This window comes from Myodes glareolus, chromosome 3, assembly GCF_982192425.1.
Source record: "Myodes glareolus chromosome 3, mMyoGla1.1, whole genome shotgun sequence".
Taxonomy (NCBI): Eukaryota; Metazoa; Chordata; class Mammalia; order Rodentia; family Cricetidae; genus Myodes; species Myodes glareolus.
The window spans coordinates 86813809-86835361 of NC_142028.1; the positions used below are offsets into that span (position 1 = coordinate 86813809).

Here is a 21553-nt window from a genome sequence, read left to right on the forward strand (position 1 = left end):
CATATTCAGTATTTTAGGTTTTATATTAAAACTTTGATCACTTAAATTGCTTTTTGTGCAGGGTGCAATGATGTGGATCTAACTTCATCTGCAGTTAGACAACCGGTTTTCCCCCTCACCATTTTTTGAATAGGCTGGTCTTTTTCTCCCATCTCCATGTTTTTAAAACCTTTGTCAAAAATTAGGTGGTCATCGTGGTTGGGTTTATTTCTGGGTCACTATGCTGCCCCACCAGCCTATGTCTGTTTTCTGCGGGTACCAGGCTGCGTGTGCCCTAACAGCTCTGGAGTGTGTTGGAAAACCAAGCAGTGTGATGTCTGTCGCTGGGTTCTCTCTTCAGACTTCTGTGGCTATTTGTTCTCTGTATGAGTTCTTGTATTATTTTTTTTCTAGCTCTGTGAAGAATGCCATCAGAATTTTGATGGGAATTGCATTGACGCTGTAGATTACTTATAGTAATGCAAGCGCTTGTGCGGTATTCTTCCATCCCAGGAGCCCGGAAGGTCTAATATCTTGCATTTTCTATCAGTGTCTTAAAGACCTCTTGTAGAAGTCGTCTGTGTCTTTGCTTATTGCTGGGTACAGCTCCCCCCAACCCCGGTCCCCGGAGGTACTGTAAATAGGAAATTTTTTCCTAATTCCTTTTCAGCAATCTCATTGCTGCTATGTAAGAAAGCGACTGCTTTTGTATGTGGATTTGTATGCTGAAACTTACTGAAAATTCTTATTAACTGAGGTTTTTGATACACTTTAAAAGGGCTTTTAATAGAGAATATTAAATTATAGAATGTCAGCTTGAAACAGTTAATTTGATTTCTTCTTCCTTATTTTTTTATTCCTGGTATATCTTTCTTTTGTCTAACTGCTCTGGCCAAGATTTGAGAAGCTGTTTTGAATATGAGTAGAAAATGTAGATACCTTTTTATTCCACATTTTACAAGAAATGGTCTCAAGTTTCTCTTGTTTAGTATACTATTGTTAATAGGTTTGTCATATATAATATTTATTAGTTTGCAGAATGTTCTATCTGTTCCTAAATACTTCAAGACTTTTATTATGAAGACATGTTAAATTTTGTCAAGTCTCCTCTGCATCTATTGAAATGATCATGTGATTTCTGTCCTTACGATGATTTATCTTGGTGAACGTCTTCACTGTTTGATGGCTATTTGGAAGCCAAGGAGCTTCAATTAGTTTAAACTTTTACCATCAATTACATTTTCACTCACTTATTATAGTGGCTTGAATGAGACGGTTCTCCATAGGTTCAGATATGTGAGCCCTTGTTCCTCAGTTGGTGGCACTGTTTGGAGAGGTTTAAGAGTGGACTCGCTGAGGAAGTCTGTCACGGGGTCCCAGGCTCTGATCGCTGAGGACGTATGTCATGGGGTCCCAGGCTCTGATCGCTGAGGACGTATGTCACGGGGTCCCAGGCTCTGATCGCTGAGGACGTATGTCACGGGGTTCCAGGCTCTGATCACTGAGGACGTATGTCACGGGGTTCCAGGCTTTGCGATGTAGACTTGGCCCACTTCCAGTTTATATTCTCCACTTCATGCTCGCAGTTCAAGGTATGAACTCAACTTTCTGCTTGTGCAGCCATGCCTACTGCTAGCTGCTATGCCTCTCCACCATGATGGAATGGTCATCTTGTTTTATCAACAACCGAGAAGTAGCTGGTACAGAGTTGTTACCAGGTGCGAGACATTGTTTTAAATGGTCATGTTGGGGGTATTTGAAGATTGGCTGTAAGTTACCTTGGACATGTTTTTGTTTTGTTTTCCCAGCAACAGAAAAGGAACTAATACACTTATCCATGTGTACCCTGGGACTGGAGATACAGATGGTTGTGAGCTTCCATGTGGGTGATGAGAGTCAAAGTCGGGGCCTCTGGAAGAGCAGCCAGTGTGTGTAACTGTTGAGCCCCGTTCTGGTGACACAGGTTAAAACACAGTGAGTTAATAATATACAAAATTATGAGGAGGTATATGAAAAAGTAAACTACTAAAATACTAACAAAACCAAAAATGCAGCAAAGCAAAAAGACAGGATGAAAACATGCACTAACCAATAAAACAGAACAAACAAAAGGGAAATCACTTTTAACCCATGTTTCTAGTCCATGTTTGGGTCCCAGCAGCGGAGGTGTGTCCTTCAGGTCCAACGCTGCACCTACATGAAATGTGCCGATGGAGACTAGAAATGACAGGTGGAGCGGCTGCAGCGATCTGGCTTTGCTTAGGTGACAGCAGGACTATGGGCCTGGCTGAAGGCTTGGTGAGAGCAATGGCTCTGGCTGATGGGGAGTGGAAGGGAAAGCCTTGACGCACATGTTGACCTCCAGGGTGACTGGCAAGGGAAAGCCTTGGCAAATGTGCACTGACTTCTGGAGTGATGAGATGGGTGCTCATGCCGACTCAGAGGTGAGTGTTGGGACTGACGGCTCAGGCTACATTTTCAGTTTTATAACCACACTGCTCCCACTGTAGAAAGAGTTCAGAATATAGCACAGGTGCTGGCATTTGTGTGTAAACATCCTGAAATTTCCCTCTTTTTTTTTAATGTTTAATGTCCCACTCTTTGTTCAATAGTTGTTGTTTTTCATGAGTTATGCACTCTCATTTCTAGTTTTAGTCATTGTGTTCATATAGAATACTAGGAATTCTTTCATACATTTAAAAAATATATTAGGACTCGCTTTGTGTTAAAAATGTTCTTCATTTTTAGGCTGCTGAAAGTAATGTGTACTCTGGACTCTACAGATGAAACACTATGCAGATGTCTGTTATTTTCATTTGAACTTTGCTTGCTGCTATGTCCGGATGATTGCTGGTGAGAGCAGGGTGCTGAAGTCACTGTAGGCCTTTCTATCTGGCTGGCTCTGTTTAATGAAGCTAGGTGCACTGTTTGCTGAGTGCGTGCTTAGAATTGCTCCTGTAATCAAAATGAAGTGACCTTGGTGACCTCTTGTGACTGACTTCAGTTTTGAGTCTAATGTGTCAGGCACCAGTGGATGTACCTGTTTGTTTCTGGTTCCGTTTACTTGTGGTGATGTGCTAAGGCCACATTTGTCTTTGCCTGTGGAGATTCATTTCCAAAGGCAACAAATAGGTGAGCCGTGTATTTTTCATAAGTTTTTTTTTTGAGAATTCTGAATGTGGCTGTATCATTTCTGCTACCCCCACCCCAGTTCTTGACCTCTTTTATAATTCCTGTTTCTCTCTCTCTCTCTCTCTCTCACCCCCCACCCCCACGGTACTGAGCCCAGTTAGTGTTCTTCCTATGTACATGTGTTTAGAGCTGACTCCTTGGGCTTACATAACCTATCAGGGAGCCTGGTCCTGTAGAAGATGGAGTCTTTCTCTCAGAAGCCATTGATTGCCTATAGCTCATCTAGGCGAGGGGCCTTGTGAACTTCCCCTGATGAATATTGCAAAGAAGTCTTTTTTTTTCTTATAATCTGTAGACCTATTAACCATAAATCCCCCCAGAGCACTGGCATTTCCTCTTAACCTAATTCTTGAATGGGCCCACAGTCTTTAAAGGAAGCCATTTCTGCCATTTCCCACCAGGCCTGCTGCATACCATTTACCTGAATTTATTCACAGTTTCCAGGAAGAATATAGATTTTCCTACATTTCAAGACCAAGCTTTACTTGTAAGCAGAATTTTCTGTCCTACTAGCCAGCTCCCAAACAACTACATAGAGACTTATTAATTATGAATACTTGATAGTTTAGGCTTGTCAACTGACTAGCTCTTCCAACTTAAATTTACCCATATTTCTTATCTATGTTCCCCCAGTGGCTCGGTACCTTTCTTCAGCACAGCAGGTTCACTTTGCTTCTCCCCAATCTCCTGGTGACTCCGCCCTCTTTATCCCAGAACTCTCTCCCTACAAGTCCCACCTAATCTCTTCCTTCCTACTGTTGGTCATTTAAGCTCTTTATTAAGCACGTCTTCACAGTGCTCAAAAGGATTATCCCACACATTTAGTGCCACCTTTGCAATACCACCTTCCTCAACCCTTCAGCCATTCATTCCACGTATAATCCTTACGCTCGCTAGTTGTGGTGGTCTACCTGTTGTATTCTCTAAGCGTTGACCTCTATAAATACCTCTGATTCATGTGTTTTAGAGTGAACATGGCTTTAATTGGTGAGCGCCATCTGGACCATGTAGGGGAAGATGGAAGAATGTAGACACTTAAAAATTAGCTTTGAAGTAGAACGGATGAGGCTGTCAGAAAAAAACCTTCCTCCGTCGTGCCTGGTGCTTAAGGAGATGAGGAAGACTCTTCATAATTGTTTGCAGGAACATGAACCACATCAGTGCAGGTGCCCTGGAGGCCAGCGGAGGGCGTTTCCTCTGGAGTAACAGGTACTGTGAGCTACTGCATGTGGGTGCTGGGAACTAAACTTGGGTCCTCTAGAAAATTAGGAAATGAACTTACAGTTTAACAGTTGAAAACACATGTAGAATTTATTATTGACATACAGTGCATATCAGGTAGAATCAGAATGTTGTTTACAGCTCTGCAGTTTTTATGTACTGTCAATGTAAATGAAATACACTTGGACATTTTGGGCACAGACAAGCTAATAATTTTCCTTATTTTAGACAGTATGAAGTTTTAACATGATACAGCATGTATATATCTTCACATTTTTGTTAAATATGCTCAGATTCTTCTAAAAAATACTTCTGGCTGAATGTAGAAAAGAATATTTTTTTTCAGCAAACTGTTCCCTTCAGTAGTACGTATCTTCTAGTCTTTTACTTTGGTTTAAAAACAAACAAACAAATAATTATGGCTCAGGTGGGTTTTTGTTTGTTTGTTTAAAGTAACATGGTTACATTATTTATTCCTTAGAATTCATATAAAATGTAGATGTGCACCAAGAAATTACATTCGGTGTGTACTAACACTAGCAGTTGACTACACCGTCTGCATAGCTCGCTGGCACCATACGGCAAGATGTCTAACTTGGGCTATGGCTCATTAGGCAAGTGCTCGCGTACTAACGTTCTGTTTCACATTCTCTCAAACCAGTAGTAAAATCAACATTGAAAGACAATCTTTTTCAAAGTAAAACCAACACTGACATGTTGAGGGTTTTCATCTGAGTTTCTGACAGAAGTCTCCACAGCCCATCTCGTTTTGACACAGGAGCTGGAAGCGTGCTGTGGGACTTGGGCACGTCCTGCCTTTTGCAGATCTTCCTACTGGGTCAGCCCTGATGCCTGGGACAGAAAAGACAACATGCAAGCGTATGAACTAGATGGTCAATGGAACCGTTAGGAGATTTCAGATGATTTTTAAAAACTGTTTACTAATGGGCTCTGCACATTAGTTTGCTGAGTGCATTCAGGAAGGCCAGTGATGCAGCTTCCTCTGATGCGGGTCCCGATAGTGCTGCATGGCTCATTTTCAGTTTACTGGGGACAGCGTTTCTCTGTGTAGTCCGTGGACTTAGAGATCCGCCTGATTCCCGAGTGCTGGGTTTAAAGACATGTGCCACCATGCCCAACTGCATGGCTGGGTTTTAAATAAACTCAGAAGTCCCCTTAAGACTAGTATACCTGGAACTCATGACTGAATATAAAATTAAACAACTTACTTGAAGTGTAGGTGTTCAATGAGCACATATCCATCTGTAGAAACAAAGCCCACATTACTAACCTGAGATTTCTAGAGAAAATTCTTTAATATTAGAAAACAGTTGAACATAAACTTACATTTGCCTTTGGAATTGCGACATATCACTAGGTTTTGTTCAGCGGTGTCAATGACTTCCAGCTGCTCCCCAGGAGTTACTGGCAGATCAAATATTCCATTTCGTGAATTACTGGAGCATGCTACTGCTCTGTTAATGACCACAATCTCTTTACCATACTAAAATGAGAAATTATTTTAGTAAGGGCATGCTTGCATGGTTATTGTACCAGAATCAATGGAAGATACAATAGAGTAACCTTAAAATACAGGGTGTTAGATACTAACCAAACAAATGATGGGTATTACGTCATTTCTTTAAAATTATAGTAATACATAATTCTTTAAAATTATAGTAAAGTCCAGACCAAAACATCTGTCTAATGTGATTACATTTTAAAGCTGTTTTCACATCCACTGACACATAATTGAACAAGTCCTGGTGGTTATGAACATACCCTGAACATACCCTAACTCCAGGTACGCTGAAAGAGTAACAAAGCTACCTCCTAACCCAGGAGAGGAAACATTTAAACAAAGCTGTAGAGTTAACTTTCTGTTTCAAGATGATGCCCTATCCTCACCTTTTCAGAGAACATGTACTTTAAAATGGTGGTAGTTGGGTATGTGGGGGAAATGCGTGTGTATGCTGAAAGACGGGCATTTGTGAAGGAGCAATCCCTGGTGGGAAATAGTTGTGAACCCGCAGGATTGCTTCCTGATGAGCTGGCCTATGGATACTTCACTTTCTCCTGCACTGATCAGGAAAACAAAACCTAGGACAGGTAGCTTTGGTCACTGGTGTTTCCTTTAGCAGATTAGGGTCATGTGTAAGGTCTCCTCTGACTACGAGCACCACCTGTTACCCTCACACACCTCTAACTTCTCTTCCTCTCTCCAGGGTGGTGTTTGGTTACTAGGAATCCTTAGTGGTTCCATAAACAAATCTTAAGTAGGTCACCTTCCTAGTTACACAGTTCTGAAGTCTGTTGCCTTCAGGATGAGGTCCACATCTTTTTGGCTTGATATTCAGGGTCCTTTGCATACTGCCATTCCTTGTCCCTTAGTCTGTGTCCTTACTGAAACCCCAGGAAGCTCCAGGGTGCTTTGTAAACACACCATGCTCCCCTCTCTCCAGGCCTTTGCTCATGTGAGTGCTCTTTTTTTTTTCTACTTGAAATACTCAGCTGCCAACAACCTGTGATATCTTTGTGACTGCCAAGAACAGCTTACTGCTGACTCTGTACTATTTCCTATTGGAGAATCCAGTAAACACACTGCCTTTTAAAAAGAAACTTAAAGCGAGTGTTCCTTACCTTTGCATCCTCAAGTCCTGTCAACAGTGAGGTACACAGTATTTTTTAATTTGAGCTGGATTGAATTGGCGTCATTTTTCTAAAGCTAACTGGAAGTTCACCTCGGGTGATTAGGAATAGACTCCTAGACATACAGAGGAGACTGGATTTCTGTCCCATTCAGTCAAGGCCAAGGGAGAAAGCCTTGGTAGATTATTGGGGTCTTTTCAACCAGAGATTGCTATACTGTTGTTTTTGATCTAATCAAATAACATCCTAGTATGTGGTGATTTCAGATAACAACTTCCTTATCAGCGTTGGCCAAGCAGGTTATATTCACAGTTAATGTATTTATGTATAGTCAGTCTTATTTTTAGTTCACTTTCCAAGCAGTTTGGGAAGTTCATGAAGTGTGAGGTAGTGGTTCTCGGCTGCGCACATGGATGTGAGGATGAGATCATCTATGTCCCCTAGAGGCTCTCAGTTTCTTGTGATGACCTGTACCAGAAGTTGGTATTTAGGTGAGCAGAAGAGCAATTTCTTTAGTTAGCAGAAGATCAATTTCTTTAAGCAGAAGTTTGAGCAGGTCTTTCTGGAACGAGAAGATGCCTCAACGGGGTCTTGATAAGTGAACACAGCAGAAGGAGAAAGGAGCAGGGGGATGTCAGATGTTGGGTGGACCAAGTCGGTGCCTGGAGGAAGGAGATGCAAGGTGAGGTAGAGGTGCAAGCTCTTTTAGAAACAGAATCATGAGCAGTTCGTTGCCAAAGCAGAAAGAGCAGAGACAGAATCTGAGGAGAGGAAACAGATTAGATGTGGCTGTGACTTGAAGAAACTATCTAGAAACATTTCTGGTAGAGCTCTGACTGACAGAATTTGTCTCTCTTAATCCATGTCTAGCACTGGGATGGTGTTTGAAATGTTTACTGAGTTCAAAGTTCTCACTTTGGCAGAACATAGAATCAGGAAGGACCGGGCCAACTTGGGAGCACTGAAGGAAGGATGTGAGTTTGAGATACTGACTCACTCATTCACTCACTAGACTGTCACTCAAATGCAGCACATCCAGACTGTCGCTCAAATGCAACACATCCAGACTGCCGCTCAAATGCAACCCAGACTGTTGCTCAAATGCAACACATCCAGCTTTGCACTGGGTGCTGAAGTACAAAAGGGTCTCTTCTCATCTGCATTGCACAAATGTGCTGGGGAGTGGGATTTGACTAGAGCCTTGAACCAGATCTTTGACGCTTTACCAGGTGAAATAGCAGGGTCCAAAGGCATGCCAATATAGGAACATATCAGATTGTTTTAGTCAAAGATCATATCTTTATCTTTGCATGGCCAAGACACAGCAGACTAATGGAACCTTTAAGAGTAGAACTTTCTAATTGTCAAGAGTGTTAGTTTTCTGTTAATTTTCACTCTCAGAAGAGAACATACCTGAAATCTTTCTCTGAAAAGTTTTTCTTCTTTTTCCATTCTATTCTTTTCTAAGTTGTGCTTCTTAGTTTTGAAGAAATTTCTGGGAGAAAAACTGGCAAGAAATGACATAGTTAAGGTAAAGTATAGCATAACAAAAGTTCTAAATTTGTGAGTCTTTGAAGTTATCCCGTTTCAGGATAAACTCCGAATTTTGTGTATGTATAATTTTAATAATATATAATATGACATTTCATCTGTCCATACACGCCCCTCTACAAGAGCAGGTTTTCATAACTACTGAGAACAGTAATACAATTATTTTTCCATTTTATACAAACATGTGTGTTTGTTCCCCAGTGCCTCATCTATATTGAAGGAACATTCTACCACTGAGCTATATCCTTAACAATATTCTTGATAGCAATCAAACATGAAATGAGATCAGTGTGGTATAGAGAGACTGTTGTGTGCAAGGGGAGCAGTGGGAAAAGAGAAACAACGTGTCTCGTGGAGGAGTAGGTGCTGTATTACTTTCTTAACACCGTGACTAAGACATAGTAGAGGAGGAAGTGTTTATTTGGGCTCATGATCCCTGGGACACTAGAGTCCATTCTGGCAGGGAACTGGCAGACACAGTGACTAGGAGCAGCAAGCACCACACAGACAACAAATTAGAAATGACATGAGTCTTTAAACTCTCAGAGCCCACCCACAAGTGACATACTTCCTTCACCAAGGCCATATCTCCTCAGTGTACCCAAACAGTGCCACCAGCTGGAACCCGGTATTCAAATGCCCGAGATGCTGGGGACATCTGTCATACAACACACCGCAATAAGGTAACTGGTTTTGGCAGCATTTAACCATAGATTTTTGTATGCTTTCAATGTAAAGAAACAAGAACTGGGTGCCGGACTGTACCCTTGAACTCCGAGTCAGAATAAATCCCTCTGACTGAAGTTGGCTTCGGGGATATTTTATCACAGCAACAGCAAACGTCAGGAATTGATGGACAGCAAGATGCAGCAAGCATGGGTGAAACAAGAGGCATAGAAAGTGGGCTGATCGACGGCAGGAGCCAGCTGAGACCCCTCCCGCGTCCTGCCTCCTGCTTTACAAATGGAGTTTGGGTCTACTTCTAGGCAGTTTCCGTGAGGAGAATCTCCTGTACTGAGCGATGCCTTGCTGTGCTTCTAGTCGCAGCCACATCCTTGCAGATTACCGCAGCAGGCAAGCATATGGCATAGTTCAGCAGCCTGATCCCCTACGTGGTAGGGGCTACACAAGCACTGACAGCCTGAGACTCTCACCCCGCACACACATCTCTGAGCAAGTCTGCATCACCCTGCAGACACCTTCCGCTATAAATGCCTATCCGACTTAGATCGTATTCAGCTATACTCTGCTCATATCTTGCTACAGAAATGGGAAGGCCTGAACTGGCTTTGGGTACATGTGTGATAGAGAAAACCATGTTCCCAAGTGATCTTTTAGGAAGAATCCCGTAATTACCATTTTATACTTACCCATAATGGGGTACACACATGATTAAAATCAGGTGCATTATGGGGCTGGACATGCACAAGAGACACATGATTATATAACTCAATTTAAGAGCCACTTTGACTATACCTGTGAGTAGCTGGCCCCTGCTCTCTTGGATCCCATAAGAGAAGCCTCAAAGGATAACCTGGGCCCCTGAGATCTGCTGCCCTCTTACAGTGCATAAGGAATAAACTTTCCTCAATACTTTGCAGTGTGTGTTGGTTTTTATTTTCTTCTTGAATAAAAAGCCAAGAATCTGGAAATGTCCGTCTCAGACCCTGACCACTGGTAATGTGCCCACAGGGAATGTCTTTCTGAAATTAATCAAGTCACTCTCCTGTTTAACATCCTTCAGTGTCTCTGAACTATCTACAGCAAAATGCTAGTTCCGGACATCACACACAGGTGTTTGACCATTCCCTCAACACACAGTGTCTGTTCAGGTCATGCGTGCCTTTATATTTGAATACTCACCCAAACTTTGTAAGTTATTGGTAGAGTAAGCTATCAGTTAACTAATACAGAAAACACTTAGTACTTATTGGAAGAACAAGCTGTTCTAGAAACCATTATAAAAGAACCCAAGAAATTGATCCATTGCTCTTCATAGACAATGATAGCCTCATTATTGCATTTTCAAATTGCGAGTAAATTTATTAAGTCAGCTTAAGAAAAAAAATCCTGGAAAATTGTTTCCCAAAAAGATGGAATTATATTTATGACAGATGAAACTGTTGGAAAAGGGGTCAGAAACCTTCCTGACATGGCACGTCCTTGATTTTTCTTTTGCAGTGCTATGCAAACAATTATGACATTTAATGTGAAAAAAAAATCAACTTTTCTAGTCTGAATACCTCTTTCCAAATTGAGAAAAAATAAACTTAAGGGAGGGGCTGCCTATGCCACTCCGAGTTGTTTCCATTCACTGTGGACAAATGTCTGGCTTCTTCTGAGATAGCCTAGGAAAACCATTGGTGCCCTGATAGAGGCAAGCCACGCGCTATTTACTAAGGATTCCTCCATCCTACCTCATGCACAGCAAATGGGAAGAGGAGAATATAGCTAAGTAACCACTGAGGGTCTAGTGCACAGACCCTCCCGAAGCTGCCAGTGTAGTCCAGATCACACAAGTGGAGCATAGCTCCCAAGCTGAAAGATTCCGATTCCATTCTAAGTCCGACTGTGGTCATAACTAACCCTTGCCAGTCAGCCCTAATTGGTGCAGGAGTCAAGCTCTGTCCTTCTGGGGGAACGCTGCTGTGGCCACAAAGACGGGAAGACTGGAAGGCCTTTGCTGTTTGCTAAGGGCTACCTCCCAAGCTCTCTTCTTTCTCACCAGGGGGGAGTGGGAAGGAGGTTGAGATGAATGGAGGGAACCCTGTTTTTATACCTTTGTCTCCCTTAATCCTCTCAGTTGTACTGTGAGGCAAGTGTTGCTAGTTCTCAGCTGCAGACAAGGAACCTGAAAATCAGATTTAAGGACTTGCCTAAGATCAGGCTGGAAAGAGGTGGAAACTGAGCGGCGAAGTTGGGAGTTCACTGTGTCCTTACCTTTCGGATCCATTGCTGTCTTTTTTCCCTTTATTCCCCTTTGATGTCAAAAACTTAGGCTTCCAAGTTTTTAGCTTATCTTCTTCTCTGAGGAGAGAAATGTTTTGATCAAGTAAATTAAGATTGAACTTGTAAACATTTACAGAATCACCGCTGCTTTCTAGGTCAGTGACCAACGTGATTTAAACATCATCTAGAATGTTTCCATATTCACAGCAAGGCTATGTAGTGAGCGTCTTAGGCTTTACCAGCTACCTTCTCTACAGCAACTTTCAGCTCCCCTGTTGTGACTTCATTTACAAAGACAAACAGCAGGCCACACTGGCCCACAGGCCTGAGTCTGCTGACCTCTCATTTTAGAGGCCCAAATTTGAAACCAGAAACTAAACTAAGTAGCTTGTAATCATATTTATCTCCTCTCTGAACCTCAGATTTTTTTTGGCGGGGGTCCTCTAAAGTGTAAATCCTGAGTGAAATTGCCAATGGCTAAGGACACATCTTACCCAGTAGGAATGGCTAACATCACCAAAAATTAATGCTTGTGGGAGTACAAAATAGCATGACTATTAGAGAAATAAGAATGGGGTTTTCTAAAAAGTTAAAATAATCACATAACCCAGGTATAGGGCATATACCTAAGGACTTCCTGTCTACTACGGTGATCTTGGCACATCTCTCTTCACTGCAGCGTTCACAGCAAGAAGGAATTGGAACCAGCCTAGACATCTATCAACAGACGAATGACGAATGGATAAAGGAAATGTGGCACAGGGGTCGGGGGGGGGGGGGACAGCGAAGTGATTAAGAGCATGGGCTGGTCTTCCACAGAACCCACGCGTAGTTCCCAGCTCTCAGTTGCCTGGAACTCTGGCTCGAGGGGAAACAGGTTTTTTTTTTTCCCTAAAATGTGGTATACACACACACACACACACACACACACACACACACAATATAATCTTAGCTGTAAAATAAAAATGAAATTCGTGGGGAAATGGATAGGTCCGGAAAGTGTAATATTAAATGAGGTGAGAAGACCTTGGGTTCTCCCATGTGGATCCTGGTTTGTGATGTGATGTATATTTATATGTGGGGAAAAAAAGCATGCACGGCAAAGAAGATATTATAGAATGACTGGAAACATTTGAGCATCTATCTACTAAGTTTCCTGCTGCTCATTTTATATAATTCACTCCATTTTCATATGAGTACTTGCTAATCCTCTGGCCACTCTAAGTTTTCCGTAGAAGGGAAAGGGATGGCCAGAGAGCTGGACACCTTGCCGTGGTGGCGGAGGAGGCTGTGCTGCGGAATGTAGGTGCACATTTATGACTCCAGAGTCCATAGTCTCTCACCATGTTACTGCTCCACAGTGCCTCTCCCCTAAGTTACCGCGGTGTCCATCATTGATATGAGAAACAAAGAAAAAGAAAGGAAGAAAACAAAAGAGAATTTCCTTCTACCAACCATCCAGATGTCATAGTGTTGACATGTCTAAATACTTCAGTAACTGCCCTGGGAAGACTCCAAACACAAAGGTACATGTTTGAGAAACTTCCCATTTTCATGGACATTCTGTTAGGATTCCCTTCAGAGTACGCAGTCTTGGGAACTGGACTCAGGGCTTGCATGTGCAAAGCAAGCACTCTGTGACTTAACTATATCCCAACCCTCAAACTATGTGGCCTAGGTAGGCCTTGAACTTGCTACTCCCCTGCCTTAGCCTCTGCTACCAAGACCACCTTTCCTTCGGATTCTGGTCACAGGGTTCATCAGGAGAGGAAGGATTTAACTTCTTTCAGGCAATGAAGCTGAGACTGAGAAGGTGCAAGGCCATTGGGACTTGGTGGAGACCTCCCCCTCCTCAGTTTTCATCATCTGGAAGAAGGCTCTAGCCATCACCTCTTTTCTAAGTGCTGCATGTGTGCTCAATTGTCTGACTCTGCTTTAGCCCACAGAAGGTGGGGCTTGGACATAGTCCAGTTGGGTCTACTACAAGTTGTGCACAATCCTAGGCACAGAGCGGGGTTTAGTATGCGCTGTGTGTGAAACCATTTAAAAGGGAGCTACAGCATGAGAACAAAAGGGAACGAGCTGGGCAAGCGCCCATATCCAAGCTTATTCTCTCTACTAAGACAAAAGATCCCACTCTTTATATGTTTTAGAGCAACAGAAAGGAAAAAAAAAAACGGGGCTGGAGAGATGGCTCAGAGGTTAAGAGCACTTGCTGCTCTTCCAGAGGTCCTGAGTTCAATTCCCAGCAACCACATGGTGGCTCATAACCATCCGAAATGTGCCTTCTTCTGGTGTGCAGGCATACATGGAATGTTGTATACATAACAAATAAATAAATCTTAAAAAAAAAAAGAAAGGAAGAAAACCTAGAAACTGCAGCTCTGTGCACACTGCAACTAGGACAGAAGCAACCATGGAAGAGAACAGAGGGCCTGAAAACAGGTGCTGAGGACCCACCGTGTGACAAAATGGTGTTGATGGGGAAAATGAGAGACGATTCAATAAATCATGCAAAGGACGTTTATCCAGATAGAAGAAAACAACTGGTTACCCCTTCATTGTAAACACAAAATTCAGTTCACAAGATACTTGGTGCTCCCTGTTGGTCTAGTGGTTAGGATTTAGCAGTCTCACTACCAAGGCCTGGGTTCGATTCGGGGTCAGGGAAGCCTGTCTTCTGCAGGGCAGTGGTGGCACATGCCTCTCAACCCAGTACTTGAGAGGCAGAAGCAGAGGCACGGGGATTCAAGTTCAAGGTCTGTGAGTTCAAGGCCAGTCTGGTCTATAGAGTTAGCTAGTGCCAGGACAGTCAGGGATCCACAGAGAAACCCTGTCTCAAAAACCAAAAAGAAACAAAATCAGTTCAGGTGGATCTAAGGACAAAGTTTAAAAGGCAAAGCTCTAAGTTTTAGAAGGGAGTATAGGAAAATGTCAGGTGAGCTAGGAGAAAGTTCTTTAGAAGATATAGAAAGCAATAGTAAAAAAATGATAGTTTAAAATACATTAAGAATTTGAAACAGAAATGGAAACTTTTATAATTTAATAAAATTACTTTCTAAAAAAAACAACAGAAAAAAAGAATTTGAAGACCTATTCTTTGGAAGATTAGAAACGAACTTGAAAAGGCCAATCAACAGTTGAAGAAGATACCGTGGGAACTGACAGGAATGTGGGAAAAGAGCTGTGTCCAAAACCAAATTGTTTTAAAACCTAGAATGAAGAAAACAACCAGCAACACAAGAGAAAAGCAATCAAAAGATACAACAGACTCCATAGGAGAAGGACGTGAGTGTGGGGACTGACGCCGAAGCTTGTTAGGAATGCCAGTTACTAGAATGGTGCCATACTGCTTACAAAAATGTCTTCTCTCTGTTCCGTGTGCTAACATGGGAGTCAATGTGAGCCCTTATGTGCTAGGCTGGCACTTGTGAGTTTATACTCCATGTGTGGTCTGTATCCCCCTTCCAAGTGCACACAGGATGCATCAATCTACATCTGTGCAAGTGCTGAGCACAAACGTAAAAGTCACTCAGGAGCTAAGTACCAACTGACAAGAGAATGGATGAGTTCATGTGGCACACATGTGCACTGGAGTCTTAATCAAAGAGCAGGAAAAATGAATGAATTATGGTAGCAAAACAGTGGATCTGAGAAAAATCAGGTTCAGAATTCTATATAAAGGATGAAATAATTTTTACAATGAAACAGTATTTGTGTCATCTGTAGATTATAATTTGATAACTCTTGTTTTGAACAGGAAAAGAACAAAAGCAGGGAAGGCACTTAGCCTGGGCGAGGCCAGTGAGCAGACGAGGGGTGTGCGCACGGTAACAGGACAGGGTTGGCCATATTCTAGTGCTTGGCTAATACGAGGACAGGGTTGGCTTTACTGTGCTTTATAACTTAATTTTACAGACAATTTATTTTTCAAGGAAAAGGTTTCATTCTTTTAACTTGGTATGACAGGGCTGTTATCTAAAAATTCCAGAGCTGCCCTCTAATCTCACATCATGCTACATCGGCTTCTTTTCTGATTGTATGCCTTTTGCTCCAACAAACTTTCTTTTGATTTTCCTTTTCAGACAGAGTCTTACTGTATAGTCCTGACTGGCCTGGGACTCACTGTATAGATCAGGCTGGCCTCGGACTCATGGAAACCCTCCTGCCTCTGCTTCTAGAGTGCTGGGCTTAAAAGCACGCACCACCATACTCATTCCAGAAACTTAACAAACACAGTGTGTTCCATGCATGTGGTTGTCCACCAACCTGTGGTCTGTTTCCTCTCCTCTCCTCTTGCCCCAGCCTCCACTTGTCAAATGTTACTATGATGTTTCACTGCTTCTATATAGATGCCAACACTCCAGCCAAAGTTATCATCTTGAGAGTCCAGATTATTCTGTGCAGTTCTATAACAAGCCCAGCTGAACACACTACATTTTTAGGTGAGGCCACATGACTGAAAGATCTGAAAGCTACAGGTGTAGGATCACAGAGTTCTGAGACTATGAGAAAACAGTTAAGAAAATAGATTCTTGCAACTATAAGGATAATAGTCTAATAAAAAAGGGGGTACCTAACCCAATTAGATAAAACCAGAGAGGTGAATGATCTACTGTAAGCTAACATCAGACATGTCTCCACGCTTACTATGACTCAGAAAAAAATCTGACCTTAAAATATAAATTTTGATATTATGTCCATCATGGCTATAATTGAAGTCTTGGGTATGGATAAGAGAACACGTCAAAAAAAAATATAAAGATGTCATCATGCCTGGGGCATCACACCTGTAACCTGAGCAGCTTGGAAGGTGAAGGCAGAAGTCCAAGGCAACCTCGAGCAATTTGTCAAAAGCCCAAATAAAACACGGGCTGAGTAGAGTGCTTTCTACACACCTATGTCTACTTTCAAATATTCTGGCCCGGCACAACCAACTGCAAACACAGAACTGTAGGTTTACTTGTTCATTATTGGACAAAAATCACACACACACACACACACACACACACACACACACACACACACACACCCAAAACCCAAGGTATTCTATCTTGTCTGTGAATTGCTCTACACCCAATATCTGGCATAGAGTACATAATCAGTAAGTATTTGTTGAATGAATTAATGATGTTTGAACACTTGAAGGTTTGAAATGTTTGGCGGTTTTGGAGTTCAAGCGCCCCCCCCCCCAGTGGTGTAGAATGGAGAGAGCGCAGGGGAGGCCGAGGGGCCGCCTGGGGCAGTGAGAACTTCATTTTGAGAATGATGCATAACCACTGAGGGTTCAAAGCTGGTGACTATATTTGTAGTTTTGAGACTTTAGAAAAACAAAGCTGAAATGGAAGAGAAATGGTGACTCGGGGACTTCTGCAGGAATCCTAGAAGAAAAGGTGGGAATTGTGGCTCTGCGGTGGGGGAAGAAGCGAGAACACTCAAAAGAAATTAAAGCAGGGACTTGGAAGGGCGGGCAGGAGATTGGAGGGGCTCGGGGATATAGCATAGGGATGACTGTGTTTCTAATCACTAACGAGATTAGAAGAAAAGTTTGGACAAGAAAAATTGGTATTCTGCATTATTACAGAGCTCCTGAGCTTATATAGTGTTGCCTTGCAGGATTACTGGAACTCAGAAAAAATATCTGACCTTAAAATATAAATTTTGATGTCTTGGTTATAATTGAATCTTGGATGTAGGTGAGAGAACAGTAAAAGATATACAGAGGTGAAGACTAAGGGAATCACACCTCTAATTCAAGCTACTTGGGAATCCAAAGCAGCACGATCCCAAGTTCAAGGCCAGCTCAGACAACTTAGCAAAACCCTGAAAATGAAATAGCATAAAATGAAGGGCGAGGTTGTGCAGAGTGCTTGCTTAGCATACACAAAGCCTGGCATCAATCCTCGTCCTGCAAAAAAAAAAAAAAAAAAAAAAAAAAAAAAAAAAAAACAAGGAGTGTATGAAAGGAGAACAGAGCTTTTATAGGACAGCCTAGAACATACAACACACTAGGTATGGATGGTTGACCCAGAACTCCCATAAAGCTTAAAGAGCCAAGAGGAGGAATGTGAAATCATTACCTGCAAACACAGGGAGAGCAGGACCCTTTTCCCTCTTTAAGGAGGGCATAACCAAAATGTTAAAGCACTGTAGAAAAATCTGAGCATGGTATGATCTCAAGAATATCTCTCGGGTTTAACAAAGGATTATTGGTGGGTTCACCAAGACCCCAGCACAAGTCCTAATAGAGCGAGCAGGGACAGGTAGATCAAAATGAAAGACCGCCATCACCAGCTGCTTGGTGGAGATGGGAAGGAAGAAGCCTCAAGGGGCACTGAGGTAAGAACCGTTTCCTTTCTATAGGTGATGGTGACTTAGACCTTGGACATGGTTCTGCCAAATAGCCCCGGCTACCCTGTATTTTGGGTGTACACAAAAGATTAGTAGTTAAACGTGTTGACAATTCCAAGTCTCCAGACTCAAAGATAAGAAACAAAAACACCCTGAAGCTCCAATGCCTTTGGCTTGGTACCACTGTTGGGATGCCTAGGGGAGGGGGTGTTTATTGTTTTCTCTTAGGAAACGTCTGTCCAGTCTCCCAGGATCTGCTCTCTGACGTAATAACAAACACCAGGCAGTGGCTGGCGCAAGCAGAGATGACCAGTGAGGTGAACTGTCTTACTTTGGTTCTTTCTCGATTGTGTCCACGTCGTCGTAGATGATGACGTCCTGAGACCTAATTCCTACAGCACAGACAGGAACAAAAAAATGTATATATTAGGTATGTTTTATACACTCCGGCTTTCCACATTCTACACAATGACCTAATTACCCAGGTGCACCCCCAAGCCTGTTATCTGATTACGGAGACAGGCGGAATAAAATGAGTCTCTGGTGAAGAAATTCAACGGAGGGAATAAAAAAGCAGGGAGCTCTCTGATCACCTGACCTGCGTGTGCATTTACATCAGCTTGATTTCGTTAAAATGGTAAGCTGTCCCCATTTTCTGGAACTGAAAGATAATTTACATTGCTAACATATTGAGAGGGCTTTTCTTAATATCCAGTGGGGGCAGGGATGGCAATGTCTTTGCTGATGCCTTCCTAACACATACAAAATTGTATTGGTTGGAAGTAATTGTTCCTTTGCGATATTATTGTATTACACTGAGTCTGAGTTAATACAGAATGATAATGAGACATTTCCAGCTTGTAATGTTCACACTGCCATGCAGTATAGAATTCCATGATTTTCAGATGATTTGCCATCTGACCCAGTCTGGGACAGTTTGATATACTCACGATCCATGTTCAACCACCCACAGTCACTCTTAGGTCTACTCACTTATCGCAATACCTTTAAGCTTTGGGTGGGGTTATAGTTTGACATCACGTATTTTGGTGCTTTAGGAAAGAAAATTTAAGATGTCAAATCTTTTTGGATTTTAGAGTATTTGCATATATACAATGAGATAATGGAGCGATGGTATCTTGGATATAGCAGTCAAATATAATCTTGAAATTAGTGTTCCATATACACTTAATACACATATTCTAATGGTAATTTCATACAGTAGTTTACTGTGCCTGCTATGTGACACACCTGTCACATGAAGTCAGGTATAGAATTTTTCAATTATGGTAGTAATAAAAAAGTTTCAGACTTTGGAGCAATTTGGTTTGCGGCTTTGAGGATTAGAGGCAATCTATCTGTAAGACGCATTCCTACTTCAAGTTGCCTCTAACACTTTTTTATGACAATATATCTGGGAGAGCTGCAGTTTTATCACGTCTGTAGTAACCTTTGCTATTTGGTGTGGCAGCTTATATTTCTGAACCAGATGCTTGAGTCACTAAGTCACAGTTACAAACAGAAGTAACTTTCCTGCTAGTGCCCGTGAACCGAAAACAATGAACAAAGGGCACACAGGCCTCTGTTGTTGACAGATGCCGTGGACTGGACACGTATCGCGTGTCCTGTCAATACATGACATCCTATGTGTCAGGCTTTGTGGTGACTTACACAGTGCCGTTTTAATAGCATAGCAAACAGTGTTCCAGCAACCCATTCTTTGTCAGTGAGTGTGCAGACTACAGCATGCCCATACTCAATTTATCATGTCTTAATCTGGCTATCAAATCCATCAGAGGTATGCAGACCAATGCAGGATGTCTAAGATTCATAGTCAGAGTCCTGGGGACAAATCCCCATCACAAAGCACAGTCGTGGGTCCTAGAGCCTCCTATAAAGACAGCAACATTTGCTTATGGAAGTGCCAGAAAAATGTTCCCCATCTCTCCAAAGCAGGAAGTGCCAATTGTTTAAGATATTCTGATGGCTCCAGTTTTCACTGGGAAGGCAGGAAAGATTACCATTGCTCTTCTGCTGCCCCTTAGCACACCAGACATATAGACAACAATATCAGTGGACAACATCAAATAAACGCTACTTACCTAAGTCAGGCAGTGACATGGAAAATCCATTGCTAATGGAGAAAAAGAGAAAAGGTCACGGAACAAAGTTATGCACAATTATCAGATATATCCAAAATGTCATCCGGATGGCAGGTGTCCTAGTCCAGATGGTACTGAAATGAGACCCTTGCAGCTCTGTTCTGATTGGTTCTACCCCATTCCAAATGAGCGCATACATTCCTGGGGACTGCCTGTAACCCACTTGCTAATGAGAACACTCAGGCTGCCTTGGAATCTTCTATGATATAGCCAGATCAACTGAACGAGCATGAGGGTCGATGAGAAAGAGCGGTGTACAGTGTACAGGTGAGTTAATTCATGGGGACTCCACAGACATTGCAGCTCATCTGTGTTTTATAAGCCAAAGGAAGATTTTGGCTTACAAAGGAAGCCCAAGTCCGGTGGAAACATAAGACGGCAAATTGCTCAGTGGGAGAGGACATGGAGCCCAGCTAGATTTGGTTCTCCTCTCCTCTCTTTGCTTAAGAGGTCATGTGAAAAGAGATATGTGATAAGAAAAGGGAAAGGAAAAATATAGAAAAGAAGAAAAACCTATTTATTTGATGCCTTTAACTTAAACTCAGTACTACGGGTACTTTTGCAGGAGCCATGAACCAGGCCCTTATGCTGGATGAGTAAGATAATTGGATACAGTTTTTGTCATGAAGGGAGATGGAAAATCAAATCATGGTCTCTTCTGCTGTGGTCCAGACTGACTAAGATATAGGGCCCACACGCCTGCCCATTGGCTCTCTCGGGAGATCTAGTTCCAGCAGACGACTGGACTTAAAATCACAAAATGCCAAGGCTTTATAATTGGGAAGAACTTTAGAGGAGAATAGTTTCAGTCTACCTCAGTGGAGGTGATGGTCTTGGCGAATTATTTTCTAGTACCCTCACAAAGTACGGCTCTAGACCTGCCTGTGTCGATATCCTGCAGAGAGACCTGCCCCCTAGAGATTGTATAGTCCCCTTCCATTGTACCCATGAGGGAAGCACGGTCCCGTGAGCACAAATGGAAGAAAATCCTGTCTCTGTCACTGCTGGTTAATTTGGAACCTTCCCAAAGGCTAATAGTGGATGTTACATGGGGACAGGGTCTCTCTAAGTCCAAGATCTTGAGATACACCAGCCATTCAGCAGACCAGGTTACCCCCGCCCATATGATACCCAGATTGCTGCTTTCAAAAGAGACAAAGTAAACACGGAGGTGTACACAGCTAAGATCGCTGGAGAGCGTGTGGTGCTGAGAATCGGATAGAAACAGCAACCGTCTATCTGCAAGTCAGTGTTGCTGATAGCCAGGAGGAAAGGCTAAAGGGACTGCTTACCTGATGTTTTCTCTCGACTTGGCTTTCTTCACCCTGAATACGCCCTTCTCTTTCCTGAAGAGCTGCTGCAGTCTTCTCAGCGCTGTCCTTCCATCTACACTGAGAGGAATGAGGAGATAAAACAACATGGCATTTGAGGACTGGGACAGAGTGCTGTAGATTATCAAGGACAAGAACGCCAGTCTCGCGTCCAGAGGAGACTCCCTT

General features: G+C 42.5%; 1 protein-coding gene across 2 annotated transcripts in view; it reads right to left on the reverse strand.

Annotated features, from left to right (window-relative positions):
- Positions 1 to 4455: 4455 nt before the first annotated feature.
- The window catches only part of Fyb2 (FYN binding protein 2), a 104764-nt gene continuing 87666 nt past the window's right edge, over positions 4456 to 21553 (reverse strand). Inside the window, exons 13-20 of one of the 2 annotated variants that reach the window (XM_048453234.3) lie at positions 21347 to 21445; positions 19995 to 20026; positions 18224 to 18284; positions 11533 to 11619; positions 8455 to 8548; positions 5740 to 5896; positions 5622 to 5655; positions 4456 to 5244 (exon numbers count right to left, since the gene is read on the reverse strand). In XM_048453234.3, coding sequence (XP_048309191.3) covers positions 5232 to 5244; positions 5622 to 5655; positions 5740 to 5896; positions 8455 to 8548; positions 11533 to 11619; positions 18224 to 18284; positions 19995 to 20026; positions 21347 to 21445 — 577 coding nt within the window. In that variant the 3' untranslated portion in view covers positions 4456 to 5231. Of the gene's footprint in view, positions 5245 to 5621; positions 5656 to 5739; positions 5897 to 8454; positions 8549 to 11532; positions 11620 to 16776; positions 17450 to 18223; positions 18285 to 19994; positions 20027 to 21346; positions 21446 to 21553 lie in introns of those variants that run through there. The other variant, XM_085686345.2, reaches the window with a different exon arrangement.